Here is a 16,462-nt window from a genome sequence, read left to right as displayed (position 1 = left end):
GAGGAGTGACTCTAGTCTACAGGGGCTTGCCTGAGACAGCAAGAACATAGAACATAGAACAGTACAGCACTGGACAGGCCATTCAGCCCACGATGTTGTGCCAATCTTGATGCCAATTTATACCAAATGTCCTCCTCCTGTGTATCATCCACATCCCTCCATTTCCTTCATATTCATGTGTCTGCCTAAAAGCCTCTTAAACGCCACCAAACTGCCTGCTCCCACTACTGCCTCCGGTAACCCATTCCAGGCACCCACCACTCTCTGCATGTAAAAAAAATTGCCCCTCACGTCGCCTTTAAGTTCCCCCTGCCCCTCACCTAGCCTTAAAAGCACGTCCTCTGGTGTTTGACATTCCTACCCTGGGGAAAAGATTCTGACTGTCTACCGTATCTGTGCCTCTCATAATTTTAAAAACCTTTCTCATGTCTCCCCTCAGCCTCCGACACTCTAGGGAGAACAACCCAAGTTTGTCCAACCTCTCCTTATATCTCAAACCCTCCAATCCAGGCAGCGTCCTGGTGAACCTCTTCTGCACCTTCGCCACAGTCTCCACATCCTCCCTATAGTGGGGGCGACCAGAACTGCACACAGTACTCCAAGTGTGATCTCACTGAAGTTTTATATAGCTGCAGCAGTTGCTTGTCAGTTTAATTCTCATTCCCCTTTCTACTCTGACCTGTCTGTTTGTGGCTGCCTGCTCTGTTCCAAAGAGGTCCAATGTAAGCTTAAGAAACAGTACCTCATCTTCCAACTGGGAACGGTGCAGTCTTGCGTACTCAATATCACATTCAACAACTTCAGGTTACTCACTTTCTCTATTTGGTATCAGAAATAGCCAGTTCTGTTATCAGAATCAGGTTTATTATCACTGGCTTGTACAACATGAAATGTGTTGTTTTGCAGCAGCAGTACAGTGCAAAAATATAAAATTACTGTAAATTACAAAATAAGTAAATATTGCAAACAAAAAGGAATAATGAGGTCATGTTCATGGGTTCATGGACCGTTCAGAAATCTGATGGCGGAGGGGAAGAAGCTGTTCCTGAATCATTGAGTGTGGGTCTTCAGGCTCCCCATATACTAACTGAGTGTTCTCTCTCCAGAGACACTAACTGATCTGCTGGGCATTTCTAATATTCTCTGAAGGGTTTCAGTTCTCCTCACAAACCTCACCTTGAGTTAACAGCCTTTACTTGTCCCTTTCTTTGTTTTCTCCCTCTCTACCTTCTCTCATTAATCTATCGATCAGAGAGCTCTGTACATAGCTCATCACCATGGCAACCCTGGCCTCACCCCATCAAGGATATTCACTCTGTCCAAACCACCCCTCCTCTACCCTCACTGATACTTACAACTAACTTGCTTTTTGCACTTTTACTATTCTAACTCTTCAACCTGAAAGATTAACTCTGTTTCTCTTCCTTCAGATGCTGTCAGATCTACTGAGTGTTTCTGTTTTTAGCCCAAATCTTGATGCTTTTACATAATTCCTTTAAGGATATACTCACATAAGTTATTGTTTCTCCCAGTGCGCATTAAACAAATTTTCGGGATTGTTCTCTACAGAAAAATCTTTATGGACCTGTGCAGTTGGGTGATGTTTTAGAAAATAATTGTTTATTTGATCAACTTGCATTACAATGAGTTCCTTGATATATTTGAGCAGTAGCACATCACAGTTTTATTGATCGAGTTGAAAATGCAATTATAAGGAATTTTTAATCACCACCTGGTCTCCCACCTGCAAATAACCTAATTGTAAATTAGTTTTAAAATATTCTAAGTTCATTGTGTATCTGACAATTCTTCAGCAAATTAAATATTATATTTAATATTCAAAACTTTTAAAAGTTACCATTGCGTTAAAAAATTACCTAGTTTTCAACCCTCCCTTGGAGAGCCGTAAACAAGTGCAATTAACAAACCTTGCTGTGCTGATTCAGTTTGGTTTCTGGCCTTGACTAGTTTATGACCAGGCATGGCTTCCATGGAATCCACTAACACAGAAGATTGTTGCTGACATTTACTTCCCCAGAGTGCCAGAGATTTCGGGAGTCCCTGTGACCACAGAATTGCTTGATGAATTAAACTGGAGTTTTTCCCAACTGCACTTTGATGATGATCTCATCATGGTTTCAGTTTCAGCAGTGGAGTGCTAATTACTGTAATTCCTCAGTAGCTCTGCCAGGAGTCTACTCACTGAATCTGTGCTAGGTTAAGTCTGACATTGGAACAACGAGCCTATTCATTTCAGTGGAGAGGAATGGTTGCAGGGGAAATGGGTAGATAGTTAACATTAGTTGATTAACATTTTTTGGATGAGCCAAATTTATTTCTTTTTAAATCATTTTTAAGTGTTTTAATTCCTTAAAATTAGTCAGTGGGGTAGGATTGAATTCTTTATTACTATATGTTTATATTTCCTGGTCACCTATTCAACCAACTATTCACTCCATGGTTTGCTTTCAATGTCTGGCCAAGGGGAGACCATCTTAAGTTTATGGGAAAGTATTTTTAATTCATTTCACCTCTTTCTCCTGTTACGAGCCAGGTTGCTACTTGGTGAGTGTCCCTTTAAGGCACCTGGACAGTAGTGTAGTAGTGTGTGTGTGTGTGGTTTTATCTGACTACAGCAAGTGAAAGAAAGACTATAACTGGAGCATACTGGCAGTTGTACAGAGAGACGAAGGGAGAGAGAGAGAGAGAGTCGCTGGCACTGACTGCCAGACTCTGTATCTATGAATGAAGAACAATAGTTGTGACTGTCACTATACAATCCATGTATGGATTTTTGGAGCAATCTGTGGAGTCCACTTTGTCGTTAACCTGTACTGGAAAGCAGGTGTATCTGTGGGCGGCCACGTATCGAGTGCCCTCGGTGTGGCAGATACTTCGGAACAAAGCAATGGAGATCTTTGGCGATTGAGGTGTCCTATGGGTTCCATCGTAGAACTTGTGGATTTCGTAAATTCCTTCTCCCTATATTCTGTCTACATTCTACTGTGGTTTTCAGAAGGCTTTGCTCATCGTATTGCTTCATGACTCGCTGGGCTGAACTTTGAGAACTGTTCCTAGACTTGGGGGTTTGGGATTTGCCACACACACACACACACTTTGGGTTTATTTTGGGGCCAATGTTTAATATGTAACGTTTTTATTTCTCTTATTATTACAAGTAGTTATTAATAAATAGATTCTAACATTTATACATGGCTCGTTGTGTTTCTATTATTGCTGGTACGTAACACTTCATTGATGCTACCAAGGAATATGCCAGAAGTGGCTCATTCCCTTGCTGTACTTCAACACAGTGATATGTTAAATTTGTCTTCTGGGTTTGAGATCAATTCTTCAGATTGTTTGATGTGCAGATGTGGAAAATGCAGATATTCATCACTTTTGTCTCCCATTATTCTCCGTTTCATCCTAAGGTGATCCCATTGACAGCGGTCTGCATGACACGGTTGGCATAGCACCGAGTCGAAAGCGGCGGTATCGGCATCCACAGCAGAAGGTGGAAGTGGCGGAACCCCCAGAAGCTTTGCAGGAAAAGAGGTGAGACTTTTTTTGCTGTCATAATGGGCAAGAAATTCATCGTTGGTTCTTGCAGTGATGTGGATGCATTGTACTCCACTTCTGAAATTCAGTTGCTTGAACTTCAGTGGAAACTATTTCAGAGTCGGACTGCAGCATGCAGACACTCATGTGGCATTCAACCCATGTGGCCAGGGATGAATTTTCTAACTCAGTGTTTATTGTTTCATCAACAGAGACTTTGAAATGGTCATGAGCTAGAAGTCATGTAACAGCTCCTTTAGGGGAAGTGAACAGAGGAATTTCATTCAGATTAAGCATTTGTATGCAAATATCACACTATTATTTCAAAGCTAAAATATTATACTGTTCTTTCAGTGTATAAACTACTTTAATAAGTGAGTTGGATACAAAATTGAGTTAATTGGATAATTAAGTTCTTTGTTTGTAAGCATTGTTAGTGTATATAATTTAAATTATGATGGTTTAATCTAATTAGTAATTTCCTGCAAAGTAATTGTTCTTTTAGATCTCCTGCAGAAAGTATTGGCGTCTCTCTGATAACCTCTGGGTTCATATTCTGACATGCAACTGTTGGATTTAACATGGGAAATGCAACTAGATTATCATGGTGACCCTGGGGAGTTGCAGTTTCCCTCTGTCATATGTTCACTTTATTTTTATTCCACTTATTCACAAAATTTCAGAGTTCCATATTGATATTCCAACCATCCTGTGAGATTTAATCCTAATGCCTGCCTTTAGAGTCCAATCAAGGCTTTGGGCAGTAAAATTTGGTTTCAAAGTGCACGATCCTCTGATGGTGTGGGTACAAAATATGATTCAAGAAAGGGTTTGATGTATGCACACATTTGTAGCTTATCATGCTAGGCATCATTCAATGAACGAAGGCATTGTTGTGTACTCGTTTCAGAATTGTATTCTTGTAATCTAAGAAGTATGATAAACAGTTGAAGCGGAACAAATTCCCACAAACAGAATGTCAGAACATTCAAGCCTGTTTTTTAATAATGTGGATTGAGGGAGAGATACTGGCATTGACAGTTCAAATAGCTCATTTGTACTTTCTCAAAATGGTGCAATTGAATCTTTTATGGCTAATTATGAGGGAGTCCAACAGGTCACGATGCACAAGTCCCTGGACAACAGGCGCAAAAGTGTACCCAACATTGCCCTCCTCCTGATGACTACCTTCATGTGTGGCTGTATCAGGCTGTGCATGGATCCAAAGTACATGGGCACCAAGTGTCCTACGTACTGAGGTTCTACCCACCCCTGGTGTTGCAAAGGATGGGTCTGACCCCATTGCCAAGCAACGTCCCAGTCAGCTGGACATTGCTGCACTACCTGTCCTTTGTGGAAAAGTTCTCGCAGGCAAACACATTTGACCACGAGTCCATCAGGTAGTGGTCAGCATGGAATGTCCTGAAGGCCCTGAAGGTGAAGGACATGATGGATCACGTGGGATCACGTGGGTTCCCTCAGCAACCTGCCCAAATCATCTGGCAGAATGCCTCATCACCAGAACTCACCAACAAGCACCAAGACTTGCTTGGCTGGCGGTGAGAGAGGCCCTCCCAGTCAGATCCTTACTGTTCAATGGAAGTATCATTCCCAACGCTTGCTGCCCAAGGGACAAATGTATTGAGAAGAAGACAGTCACCCACCTCTTTGCAGACGGTGGATTTGCGAAGAGGGTGTGGAGGAGGATACAAGGGTCCTTGTCTCGGTTCATTCCAAGAAGCTGCGTAACAGAGGACTCTGATCTATGGGCTGTTCCCTAGGACCCACATAGAGACAGACATCAAGTGCTGCTGGAATATCATCAACTTAGTGAAAGATGTCCTTTGGTCTGCCTGAAAATTGTTGATCTCCCAGCACAGCGAGATGTCTGTAAGGGAATGCTGCTGACTGGCATAGTCCCGGCTGCAGGAGTACGTGCTGAGGGACGCACTGTAGCTCGGTGCAGCCAATGCAAAAGCTCTGTGGGGAAGGACCGCAGTCTGGGCTCCTTCCACTACTGGACACTGAGGGGCTGAGTCTGGTGGGGAAGCCCCTCAAACAATGAAAGGGTGCATCACCCCAAGGGGCCACATAATTGGCAATGGTGCTATGTTAAAAAAATGCATTAACACCACTGAGTATATTGACGAAATGACACTAAGAATGTAAATAGTTTTGCACTGTGTTTTTCTTTCTGCATATACACTTTATTATGAATATGGTTTATTTTTGAAATTAAAATAATGTCTAATTATGAGGGCAAAACAGGCCTTAGCTTTATGTCTCACCCAAACTTTTAGTGGTGCAAGAATCAGAATCAGGTTTATTATCACTGACCAATGACTTGAAATTTGTTGTTTAGTGGCAGCAGTACAGTGCAAAGGTATAAAAATTACCATAAATTACAAAATAAATAAATAGCGCAAAAAAAAGATATCACATGGTAGTGTTCATGGACCGTTCAGAAATCTGATGGCGGAGGGGAAGAAGCTGTTCCTAAATCATTGAGTGTGGTGGTAACATGAAGAGGGCATGTCCCAGATGGTGAGGGTCCTTAGTGATGGATGTGCCTTCTTGAGGCACTGAGTCTTGAAGATGTCCTCGATGGCGGGGAGGATTGTGCCCATGCTGGAGCTGGCTGAGTCTACAACCCTCTGCAGATTCTTGCAATCCTGTCATTGGAGCCTCCATACCAGGCTGTGATGCAACCAGTCAGAATGCTCCCCATCCTACATCTGTAGAAATTTGCAAGTCTTTGGTAACATGCCAAATCTCCTCAAACTCCGAACGAAACAGAGCCACTGGCATGTCTTCTTCATGATTGCATCAATGTGCTGGGCCCAGGACAGATCCTCAGAGATGTTGACGGCCAGGAACTTGAAGCTGCTCACCCTTTCCACCGCTGACCCCTCAATGAGGACTGGTGTGTGTTCTCCCGACTTCCCCTCCCTGAAGTCCACAATCAATTCCTTGCTCTTGCTGACATTGAATGCAAGGTTATTGTTGCGACACCACTCAACCATCCAATCTATCTCACTCCTGTACACCCCCTCATCACCATCTGAGATTCTGCCAACAACAGTGGTGTCATCGGTGAACTTACTGATGGCGTTTGAGCTGTGCCGAGCCACACAGTCATGAGTGTAGAGAGAGTAGAGCAGTGGGCTAAGCACGCATCCTTGAGGTACGCCTGTGTTGATTGATACTTAGCAGTGTACAAAGGTGCTGGCCTTGATTTTGTCTTTGGAGTGGAAATTGAATCCACAGCCTTCTAACTCAGATGAAGTTGTTACTAACCGAGCGAAGCACAGTCTGAGCTTGACTGGCAGAAGTCAGAAATTCCATTGCACCACCCAGATTCTGAGTGACTTCTGCTTGTTCCCCAATGGAAGCTGGAACATCCACATTCAGATACTGTGCCTCGTTGGACTCCTGGAGTGTGCTAATTAGGTTGCCCACTAATTCCATCCTAGAAGGGATGAGCTCTTTATAAAGCCTTTTGCACATTTGATCCCAGACTCTTCTGTGCTCCTCAAGCTCTCTGTCAAGCCTGCTGAAGCACCAAGCGTTTCCTTGTGCACAACCGTGAGTTTCTCCTGGGTGCACCCAGGGTAAACCCATGCAATTACAGGGAGAAAGTGCAAAGACAGCACTGGAGGTCAGGATCAGACCTGCATAGTTGGAGCTGTGTGGTGCAATGAGTTCACCATCACACCAGTCAGCAGATAAAAGATTTTTGCTACTGAATTCCCTCTTTGATTTTTAGTGCCTAACTTATATTGTTCATCCACACAGTTCAGTATTTTCCTTTTAATCAGAGTTGAAAGCAGAATGAATAAATTAATGTAACTATTTGACTTGCAAGCACATTGTTTTAAATCAGTGGACACTTGCAGCATGATCGTATGCAGACAGACATTTTGTACCAGAGTTAACTGTACGTGGAACAAATCTTATTGACACACTGCCAACTTAAATTGCACTTCATTTCAGTTTTGTTCAGCTTTCCTTAATTTTGCACAGTATTTGATAAGTCTTGGCACTGTGGACCCTTTAAGGTTTTGGACAGCTAATCTTTGAATCCTTGGGATGACTATTATACCTGTCAGTAAGAATTAATAAGTTAGGTTAAAGAACAAACATGATCTGCTGCTGTTTTTTCCCATCAATATTATTCAGCATAATGCAGTCAGATTCTACTTCCAAATGAAGTGATCTTTTCAGTGCTATTGAAATCGATCAATAATAAATCAATAACGATTTCACACTCATTCAAATCAAAAGAATGTTGCTTCCAGATAGCGAAATTTTTCCCAAAAATAATTTTTATGGGTTAATTCTGTGGGAGAAAGAACTTACGTACATATGCATTTACTCATCAGGGAAAACATCACGGCAGTGCTCAGAGAGGACATACTGGAGGGCTCGTCTACTGAGGAAATATGGGTGGAACTGAGGAATAAGAAAAGGATGACCACGTTAATGGGACTACATTATAGACCTCCCAATAGTCAGCGGGATTTAGAGGAACAAATTTGTAGAGAGATAGCAGATAGTTGCAAGAAAAATAAGGTTGTGACTTCCCACATGTTGACTGGGACTCCTATACTGTGAAGGGATTGGATGGGATAGAGTTTGTCAAAAGTGTTCAGGAAAGTTTCCTTAATCAATATGTAGAGGTCCCAACTAGGGAGACCGAGATACTGGATCTCCTCTTGGGGAACGAGACAAGGCAGGTGGCAGAAGTGTATGTAGGGGAACACTTTGGATCTAGCAATCATAATTCCATTAGTTTCAAGATAATTATGGAGAAGGATAGGACTGGTCGTCGGGTTGAGATTCTAAATTGGAGTAAGGCCAATTTTGATGGCATCAGAAGGGATCTGGCAGGCATGGATTGGGATAGGCTGTTTTCCGGCAAAGAGATGCTTGGTAAGTGGGAGGCTTTCAAAAGTGAAATATTGAGAGTACAGAATCTGTATGTTCCTGTTAGGATAAAAAGCAAGGCTAACAGGTTTAGGGAACCTTAGTTATCGAGGGATATTGAGGCCCTGGTAAAGAAAAAGAAGGAAGTGCATATCAGGTATAGGCAGTGAGGATCAAATGAGGCGCTTGAAGAGTATAAGAAACGCAAGAGAACAATTAAGAGAGAAATCAGGAGGGCAAAAAGAGGATGTGAGGTTGCTCTTGCAGACAGGGTGAATGAGAATCCCAAGGGTTTCTAGAGCTATATTAAGAGCAAAAGGGTAGGAAGGGACAAAATTGGTCCACTTGAAGATCAGCGTGGTCATCTATACATGGAGCTGAAAGAGATGGAGGAGATCTTAAATGAATTATTTGCATCCATATTTACTCTGGAGACAGACGCAGAGACTATACAACTGAGGCAAAGGAGTAGTGAGGTCATGGACCGTATCCAGATTACAGAAGAGGAGGTGCTGGCTGACTTGAGGCGAATGAAGGTGGATAAATCCCCAGGGCCTGATGAGGTGTCCCCTCGGACCTTGTGGGAGGCTGGTGCAGAAATTGCAGGGGCCCTGGCAGAGATATTTAAAACATCCTTAGCCATGTGAGGTGCTAGAAGGCTGGAGGATAGCTAATGTTGTTCCATTGTTCAAGGAAGGCTCTAAGAATAAGCAGGGAAATTATAGGCCGGTGAGCCTGACATCAGTCATGGGTAAATTATTGGAAGGTATTCTAAGGGTCAGGATATATAAGTATTTGGATAGACAGGGCCTGATTAGGGAAGACATTGTGCATGGTAGGGCATGTCTAACCAATCATGGAGTTTTTTGAGGTGGTTACCAAGAAGGTCGATGAGAGAAAGATGGTGGACATTGTCTACATGGACTTTAGCAAGGCCTTTGACAAAGTTCCACATGGGAGGCTGGTCCAGAAGGTTGAGTTGCTTGGCATTCAGGATGAAGGGGCCAACTGGATTCAACATTGGCTTAGCAGGAGAAGCCAGAGAGTGGTAGTAGATGGTTGTCTCTCTGACTGGAGGCCTGTGACTAGTGGTGTGCCGCAGGGATCAGTGCTGCGTCCATTGTTGTTTATCATCTCTATTAATGATTTAGATGATAATGTGGTAAACTGAATCAGCAAGTTTGCAGATGAAACCAAGATTGGGGGCATAGTGGACAGCGAGGAAGGCTATCAAAGCTTGCAGCATGATCTTGACCAGCTAGGAAAATGGGCTGAAAAATGGCAGGTGGAATTTAATGCAGACAAGTGTGAGGTGTTTCACCTTTGGAGGATAATCCAGGGTAAGACTTACACAGTGAATGGTAGGGCTCTGAGGTGTGCAGTAGAACAAAGAGAGCTGGGAATGCAGATCCATAGTTCCTTGAAAGTGGTGTCACAGGTAGACAGGGTCGTAAAGAGAGCTTTTGGCACTTTGGCCTCATAAATCAGGGCATTGTGTATAGGAGCTGAGATGTTATGTTGAAGTTATACAAGGTGTTGGTGAGGCCAAATTTGAAGTATTGTGTGCAGTTCTGGTCACCTACCTACAGGAAAGATATCAATAAGCTTGAAAGAGTGCAGAGAAAATTTACAAGGATGTTGCCGGGACTTGAGGACCTAAGTTATAGGGAAAGGTTGAAAAGGTTGGGACTTTATTCCCTGGAGCAGGAGAATGAGGGGAGATCTTAAAGAGGTATACAAAATTGTAAGGGGTATAGATAGGGTGAATGCATGCAGGATTTTTTGCCTCAGGTTGGGTGAGACTAGAACTAGAAGACATAGTTTTAGGGTGAAAGGTGAAATATTTAAGGGGAATCTGAGGAGGATCTTCTTCACTCAGAGGGTGGTGCGAGTGTGGCATCGAGCTGCCAGCGGAAGTGGTGGATGCAGGTTCAATTGTAACATTTAAGGGAAGTTTGGGTAGGTACATGGATGGGAGGGGTTTGGAGGGATATGGTCCGGGTGCAGGTAGGTGGGACTAGGCAGAAGATCAGGTCGGCATGGACTGGATGGGCCGAAAGGCCTGTTTTTGTGCTGTAGTACTCTCTATGACTCTATTTACAGCTTTGTTCAGACTAATGACAGAGAAAGGGTCAGATTCGAAGTCCAAGGGAGTCAAACATTGCATCATATATTTTCATTTTTGCTTCATGTAATATGAAATATAATAAGAAATATTCAAGTTAATCATTAGATATGTGGTGCACATTAAAACTGTCAGCCCCACAAAATCTATCTGCATTGTTTGCTGGAACCAATGCCTGTCCCGTGCCCAACAAATAACGAAGGTATGTTGACAAAACAGAGAGGAATTGTCTTCAGTACTGGTAAACTGAAAACACTTTAGTCTTGAGCATGCTGGAAATGGTCATCTTATTGCATGTTCCTCTTCCCTTGTTCCTGCTACCTGCACCTTTAAAAAGTCAGAAAAATTAGAATAAGAAAACAAAGCAAAAGGAAAAAAATCTTAAAATCTGACACATTTGATATCTCCTGCATCAAACCATGTTTTTAATGTTTCACTTCCTGGGAAAGAGTGGTTGATTGCTATCATTAACGATCATGGCATTACTAACGGAGTACTTACCCTATTAATCACTGGACAAACTTCTGTGCTGAGTTTAATGGGTAGTTAATGTGCAAATGCAGCAATGTATGAAAGTCGTAAGGACGTCAAGAACTTTTACAAAACTAACAAAGGGTGACAACATGTGATGGTTTACAGTTCTCCAAATATTTCTTCCTCACCACAATATGCTGGATGATTTGTGCATTATTCACAAACTGCAAAAGCAAAGTACCTCAGCTGCTAGAAATTGGAAACAAAACAGAAAATGCCATAAGGCATCATCTGTAGAAAAGGAAGCAGAGTTAATAGTTTGGGTTTACGACCTCTTATCAGAACTTGAAAAAGCTGAAGATAATGCAAGGTGCAGGGAAAAAAGAAAAGATCTGTGGTGGGTTGAAAGACAAGAGTTGAAAGGCAGAAAATGTGGTGTTGCTTTTTCTAAGTGGCCAGATCTACTGGATCAGGTTATCTTCTGACCTCTAGTATTAGACATTTTTCTGCATTCTTTAGTTTAATATTCTTTTTACGCCGTAACTTGCTGGAAGTGTGAAGCGGTGACAGAATGGCATGGACAGCAGAGCATCAGAAACTATAGGGAACAGTGAAGTCAAGAATCCATTTACCAAGCCAATAATATTGAAGGATGGAGGATGAAAAGGAGGAGACTGCATTGGGTGCCTTCATGTATTTGGTGACCAATGTTCACTGCACACAACATGGAGGGACCTTAATATTTTACTGCAGTTACTATGGTCTCTTTTCACAATATTTTTACCTTGTACTTTAACTTGTAGGCATTGCAATGGTTGCTGACGTGCATTCTGTAGCCATTCTCTGAAATTCCAGCAAAACTATTCAAATGACTCCAACCCCAAAAAATTGTCCAGAAACACAGATCCATATTTGTGCTGTGCAGAGCTCATGCTCCTCTGTCAGTATAATTGTTGAGGCTGAAATTTAGAAAACTATTTCTTGACTGAAATAAGAGATATATAAGATATATGAGATATTTAAGAAATAGGGCCAATAAATTATGTCCCGATATAACTGGTTTATCTTTACAAAAGAAGATTGTGCATTCAAGCCTCACTCTAGGACCTGGTGTTGAAGGCAGTGTTGTCTCTCCTGCTTACCCAAGTTCTGATCTTCATTCCACTCTTGAGATAAATAACATATAAAGCACACTCATACAACAGTTGTTACAATTACAACTTTGCCACTCATGTGCTAAAGTGTCTGCAAAAGGCAAATGGAGGACCATTAAAAGGTCATTGCTGATGTTGGGGCAAGTGGGGCCAGGTGGAAAAATGGTCCAGAATCATTGTTGCGAAGCTAGGTTTTCAGAAGGCTGTTGAGGAAAGGGACTGAGGTAGAAAGGCATGGTGGTTCAGGGAGTGAATGCTTCAGCATATTTTGCCTGCAAGTTAAATCTCCAGTGACTGGATGGGCAAAGCAGGGAACTAGCAGGAATCCAGAACTGGATGAGCCTGGAGAAGATCACTCAAATAAAGTGGAGCAAGACCATGAAAGAATTTGAAATTCAGGACTGAAAAATCAGATAAAGTAAGATATGCATTACCTTATAACTGGGTAATGTCTGCATTCCTTAGGAATGGAATGAATCAGTAGTTCTTGGAGATGAGCTAGTGCTGGATGTTCCAGCGCTGGGTGAGAGTGCTCAGACTGTGTGAGTGCTCAGACTGTGTGAGATTGCTCAGACTGTGTGAGAGTGCTCAGACTGCAGATTTCTGGATTAACCAGCTGCTAAAAAGTAAAATGGAGAGGATAGGGTTTGGTACAACCTCAGTTCAGTGCAGAAAGTTGTCAAGCATTTTGCAAAGAAATATAAATCAGAATCAGGTTTATTATCGCTGACTTATATGTCATGAAATTTGTTGTTTTGCGGCAGCAGTACAGTGAAAGACATAAAAATCACTATAAATTACAAAATAAATAAATGGTGCAAAAAAAGAAATAACAAAGTAATGTTCATGGGTTCATGGACCGTTCAGAAATCTGATGGCAGAGGGGAAGAAGCTGTTCCTGAAACATTGAGTGTGGGTCTTCAGGCTCCTGTACTTCCTCCCTGATGGTAGTAATGTAAAGAGGGCATGTCCTAGATGGTGAGGGTCCTTAGAGATGGATGCCACCTTCTTAAGGCACCGCCTCTTGAAGATCTCCTTGGTGCTGGGGAGAGCTGTGCCCATGATGGAGCTGGCTGAGTCTACAACCCTCTGCAGCCTCTTGGAACCTGGTGCATTGGAGCCTCCATACCAGGCTGTGATGCAACCAGTCAGAATGCTCCCCACTCTACATCTATAGAAATTTATAAGAGCCTTCGGTGACATACCAAATCTCCTCCAACTCCTAACGAAGTAAAGCCGCTGGTGTGTCTTCTTCGCAATTGCATCAATGTGTTGGGCCTATGATAGATCCTCCGAAATGTTGATGCCCAGGAACTTGAAGCTGTGAGGAGAAGAACTGCACAACAAATAGTAAAGCATTAAAGTTACTGGAGCAGCAGTACTGCTATTATAGTTGGTGTATATGTCCAAATCACTGAAGATAGAAATCAAGCAGTAATAGCTTAAAAAAAGCAAATGGAATCCTTAATTTTGTATCTTGTATTAATTAGTGTAAAGGTAAGGAAGGTTGATGTTGAATTTTTACAATACCTTGATTAGAGTGCACAACATACAGTGTGATGTTTTTTGAACCTCATTATGCGATGGATATAAAAGGAATGAATTGCATGCCACGTAGATTAGCTGAGGTGGTTAACAAAAGAAACTTGAGAATCATTGAGCTGCAGCCAGGAATGTTGCCCAGAAATGAGTTTGGCACCTTGGGTTTAAAGCTGAAAGATCAGCTGGAGAAATTTTGTGAGATTCAAGTAGATTGTAAGTGAAGGGTTAAAGGAATTGTAAGTAGCCAAGTGATGTGACTTGAACTGACCTGCAATTCATCATTGAAGTGTCAGTAGTTTTACTGGATTTTCATTTCTTTGAATGCTGTTTCCTTTCAGTTGATTACAGTTGGAAGACAGTAGCAACTAGTGCTTTGTAGAAAATGCATGGAAGCTCATCATATAGATCATCCCATTCAAGCTCAAGCTTCCTGAAGTTGAGAAACAAGTAGGAATGTTAAATACTGTGAACAGGAAGCAAGCATTCCTGGAGAAATATTGCAAAGAAGTGTGGCCACCCTGCAGCCTCTGAGGAACAGTGGAACTATAAAGTTTTAAATTGCAAGATTACACAGTGTAGATTTGAGATAATAGGTATAACAACCAGAGAGGGAATGAGAATTATTCAGCAAAACAAATTACAGAGAGTTGTGGACACAGCCCAGCGCATCACGGAAACCAGCCTCCCCTCCATGGACTCTGTCTATAGCTCTCGCTGCCTTGGTGAAGCAGCCAGCATAATCAAAGACCCCACCCACCTGGGTCATTCTCTCTTCTCTCCTCTTCCATCGGGTAGAAGATACAGGAGCCTGAGGGCACGTACCACCAGGCTTAAGGACAGCTTCTATCCCACTGTGATAAGACAATTGAATGGTTCCCTTATACGATGAGATGGACTCTGACCTCATGATCCACCTTGTTATGACCTTGCACCTTATTGCACTGCCCTTTCTTTGTAGCTGTGAGCCTTTACTCTGTACTGTTATTGTTTTTACCTGTACTACCTCAATGCACTCTGTACTAACTCAATGTAACTGCACTGTATAATGAATTGACCTGTACGATCGGTATGCAAGACAAGTTTTTCACTGTACCTCGGTACAAGTGACAATAATAAACCAATACCAATACCAAGTTTTTATCTGGTACACATATATAAAATAATGCCAATGCTAGAATTTTGAAATACAAATATAAATTTCTGGAAATAATTAGCAGTTAGACAGGGTCTAGGGGAAATAGGTTGGGATGGGCTGTTTGGGGGTAAATCCACATCTGACATATGGGAGTCTTTTAAAGGCTGGCTGGTTAGAGTCCAAGACCATGTTCCTGGAGGATGAAAGGTCGGATGGCAAGCTTCGGGGACCTTGGATGACAAGAAATATAGTAAATTTTGTCAAAAAGTTAAGGTTTAGGATACTGAAAATGGACTAGGCCCTTTCAGAAACAAGATATTAGGAGGGCAAGAAGGGACAGTAAGTAGGATTAAGGAGAACCCCAAGGCATTTTATAGATATACTAGGATTGAGAGGCTAGCTAGGGAAAGAGTAGGTCCACTCAAGGATGAAGGAGGGAATTTTATGCATGGAGCCAGAGGAATTGGGCCTGTACTTTGAGTACTTTGCATTCGTCGTCTCCTGAAATAGTGGAAACAGTTTGAAGGTAGGCAGCGTAAAGCATCACCAAAAGGAAAAACAAAGCCAAAAAAAGAGGGAAGAGAAAAAGAACCAAAAGAGATTGCAGAAGCTTTTGTCATTCTAGTAATAAGTTGGTTTACTGTTTTTATATAATGATTTGCTTGTGTAAAGCAACTTTTACTTCCTTAGTTCAACATCTGTATTCAACATTAAGGATTGTTATTTACTGATTTGTTATAGGAGTTAAATTAGAAGCATAAAATTTATATCTCAGCACAGTGCCTGGAGGCAGTATGGATAACAGTCATGGATAATTAACAGCATAAATATGTTGATATATTTCCTGCTAATTTGTGCAGTTTAGCCTCTGCTCTCGATGAACAGGACAATTTAACTCTATTATAAGAGTAAATCCAGGTTTTTAAATTTGAATTTGACAAAGAACAGTGTATTCCAGCTCCACAAAAGTTAATGTTGTTCATGCAGTTTGATGATCAGCATGTGATGAGAACTGGAGTAATTAGCTTCAATGTAAATGAGGCACGTACTCTGGGCCAGAACACATTTATGCCCTTTTGATAAAGTGGGGTTTTACTCTGTTAAATAAAGCTGTAGAGTTACCAAAATTAAGATAATTTGTGTTTAATACATTGCCCTGATTATAATATGCCATTTGATTGCAAGACAAAAAAACATGTTTAATGAAGTAGCAGAACAAAGGAGAAGCTCATTCCCTTCAGTAGGCCAGCTGTGTGGAGCCATTGTCTTTGAAGATTGCTACTTAGCTCCTAATTATAGTCTGAAGGACTGCTCTTGTGTAATCTACTCTCAAATGTCTAATTTCCAATATGATTTTAAACGGTGCAGAGATAATGCAAAAATATCTTAATTGGGTACCAGTTGTTCATTTATCAAGCCCTGCTTTTCTACTTTCACAGCTACATTCTTTTTGAAAGTTGAGATCCAAGTGAAGTAAGCCGCATGAGCAAACAATAAATGATGGTCTCTTGCTGGATGTAAATAGATAAGACTACGGTCTCCAGT

General features: G+C 41.8%; 1 protein-coding gene across 5 annotated transcripts in view; it reads left to right on the top strand.

Annotated features, from left to right (window-relative positions):
* The window catches only part of xrcc4 (X-ray repair complementing defective repair in Chinese hamster cells 4), a 369,686-nt gene that overhangs the window by 276,360 nt on the left and 76,864 nt on the right, over positions 1–16,462 (top strand). For all 5 annotated transcript variants that reach the window (XM_052020553.1, XM_052020552.1, XM_052020550.1 and 2 more), the window contains one exon: positions 3,435–3,558. In XM_052020553.1, the coding sequence (XP_051876513.1) occupies positions 3,435–3,558 (124 nt within the window). The remainder of the gene's footprint in view (positions 1–3,434; positions 3,559–16,462) is intronic.

This window comes from Pristis pectinata, chromosome 7 (genome assembly GCF_009764475.1).
Source record: "Pristis pectinata isolate sPriPec2 chromosome 7, sPriPec2.1.pri, whole genome shotgun sequence".
Classification (NCBI taxonomy): Eukaryota; Metazoa; Chordata; class Chondrichthyes; order Rhinopristiformes; family Pristidae; genus Pristis; species Pristis pectinata.
The sequence above is the reverse complement of the archived record's forward strand: the minus strand, read 5'-3'. Positions and strand labels throughout refer to the sequence as shown.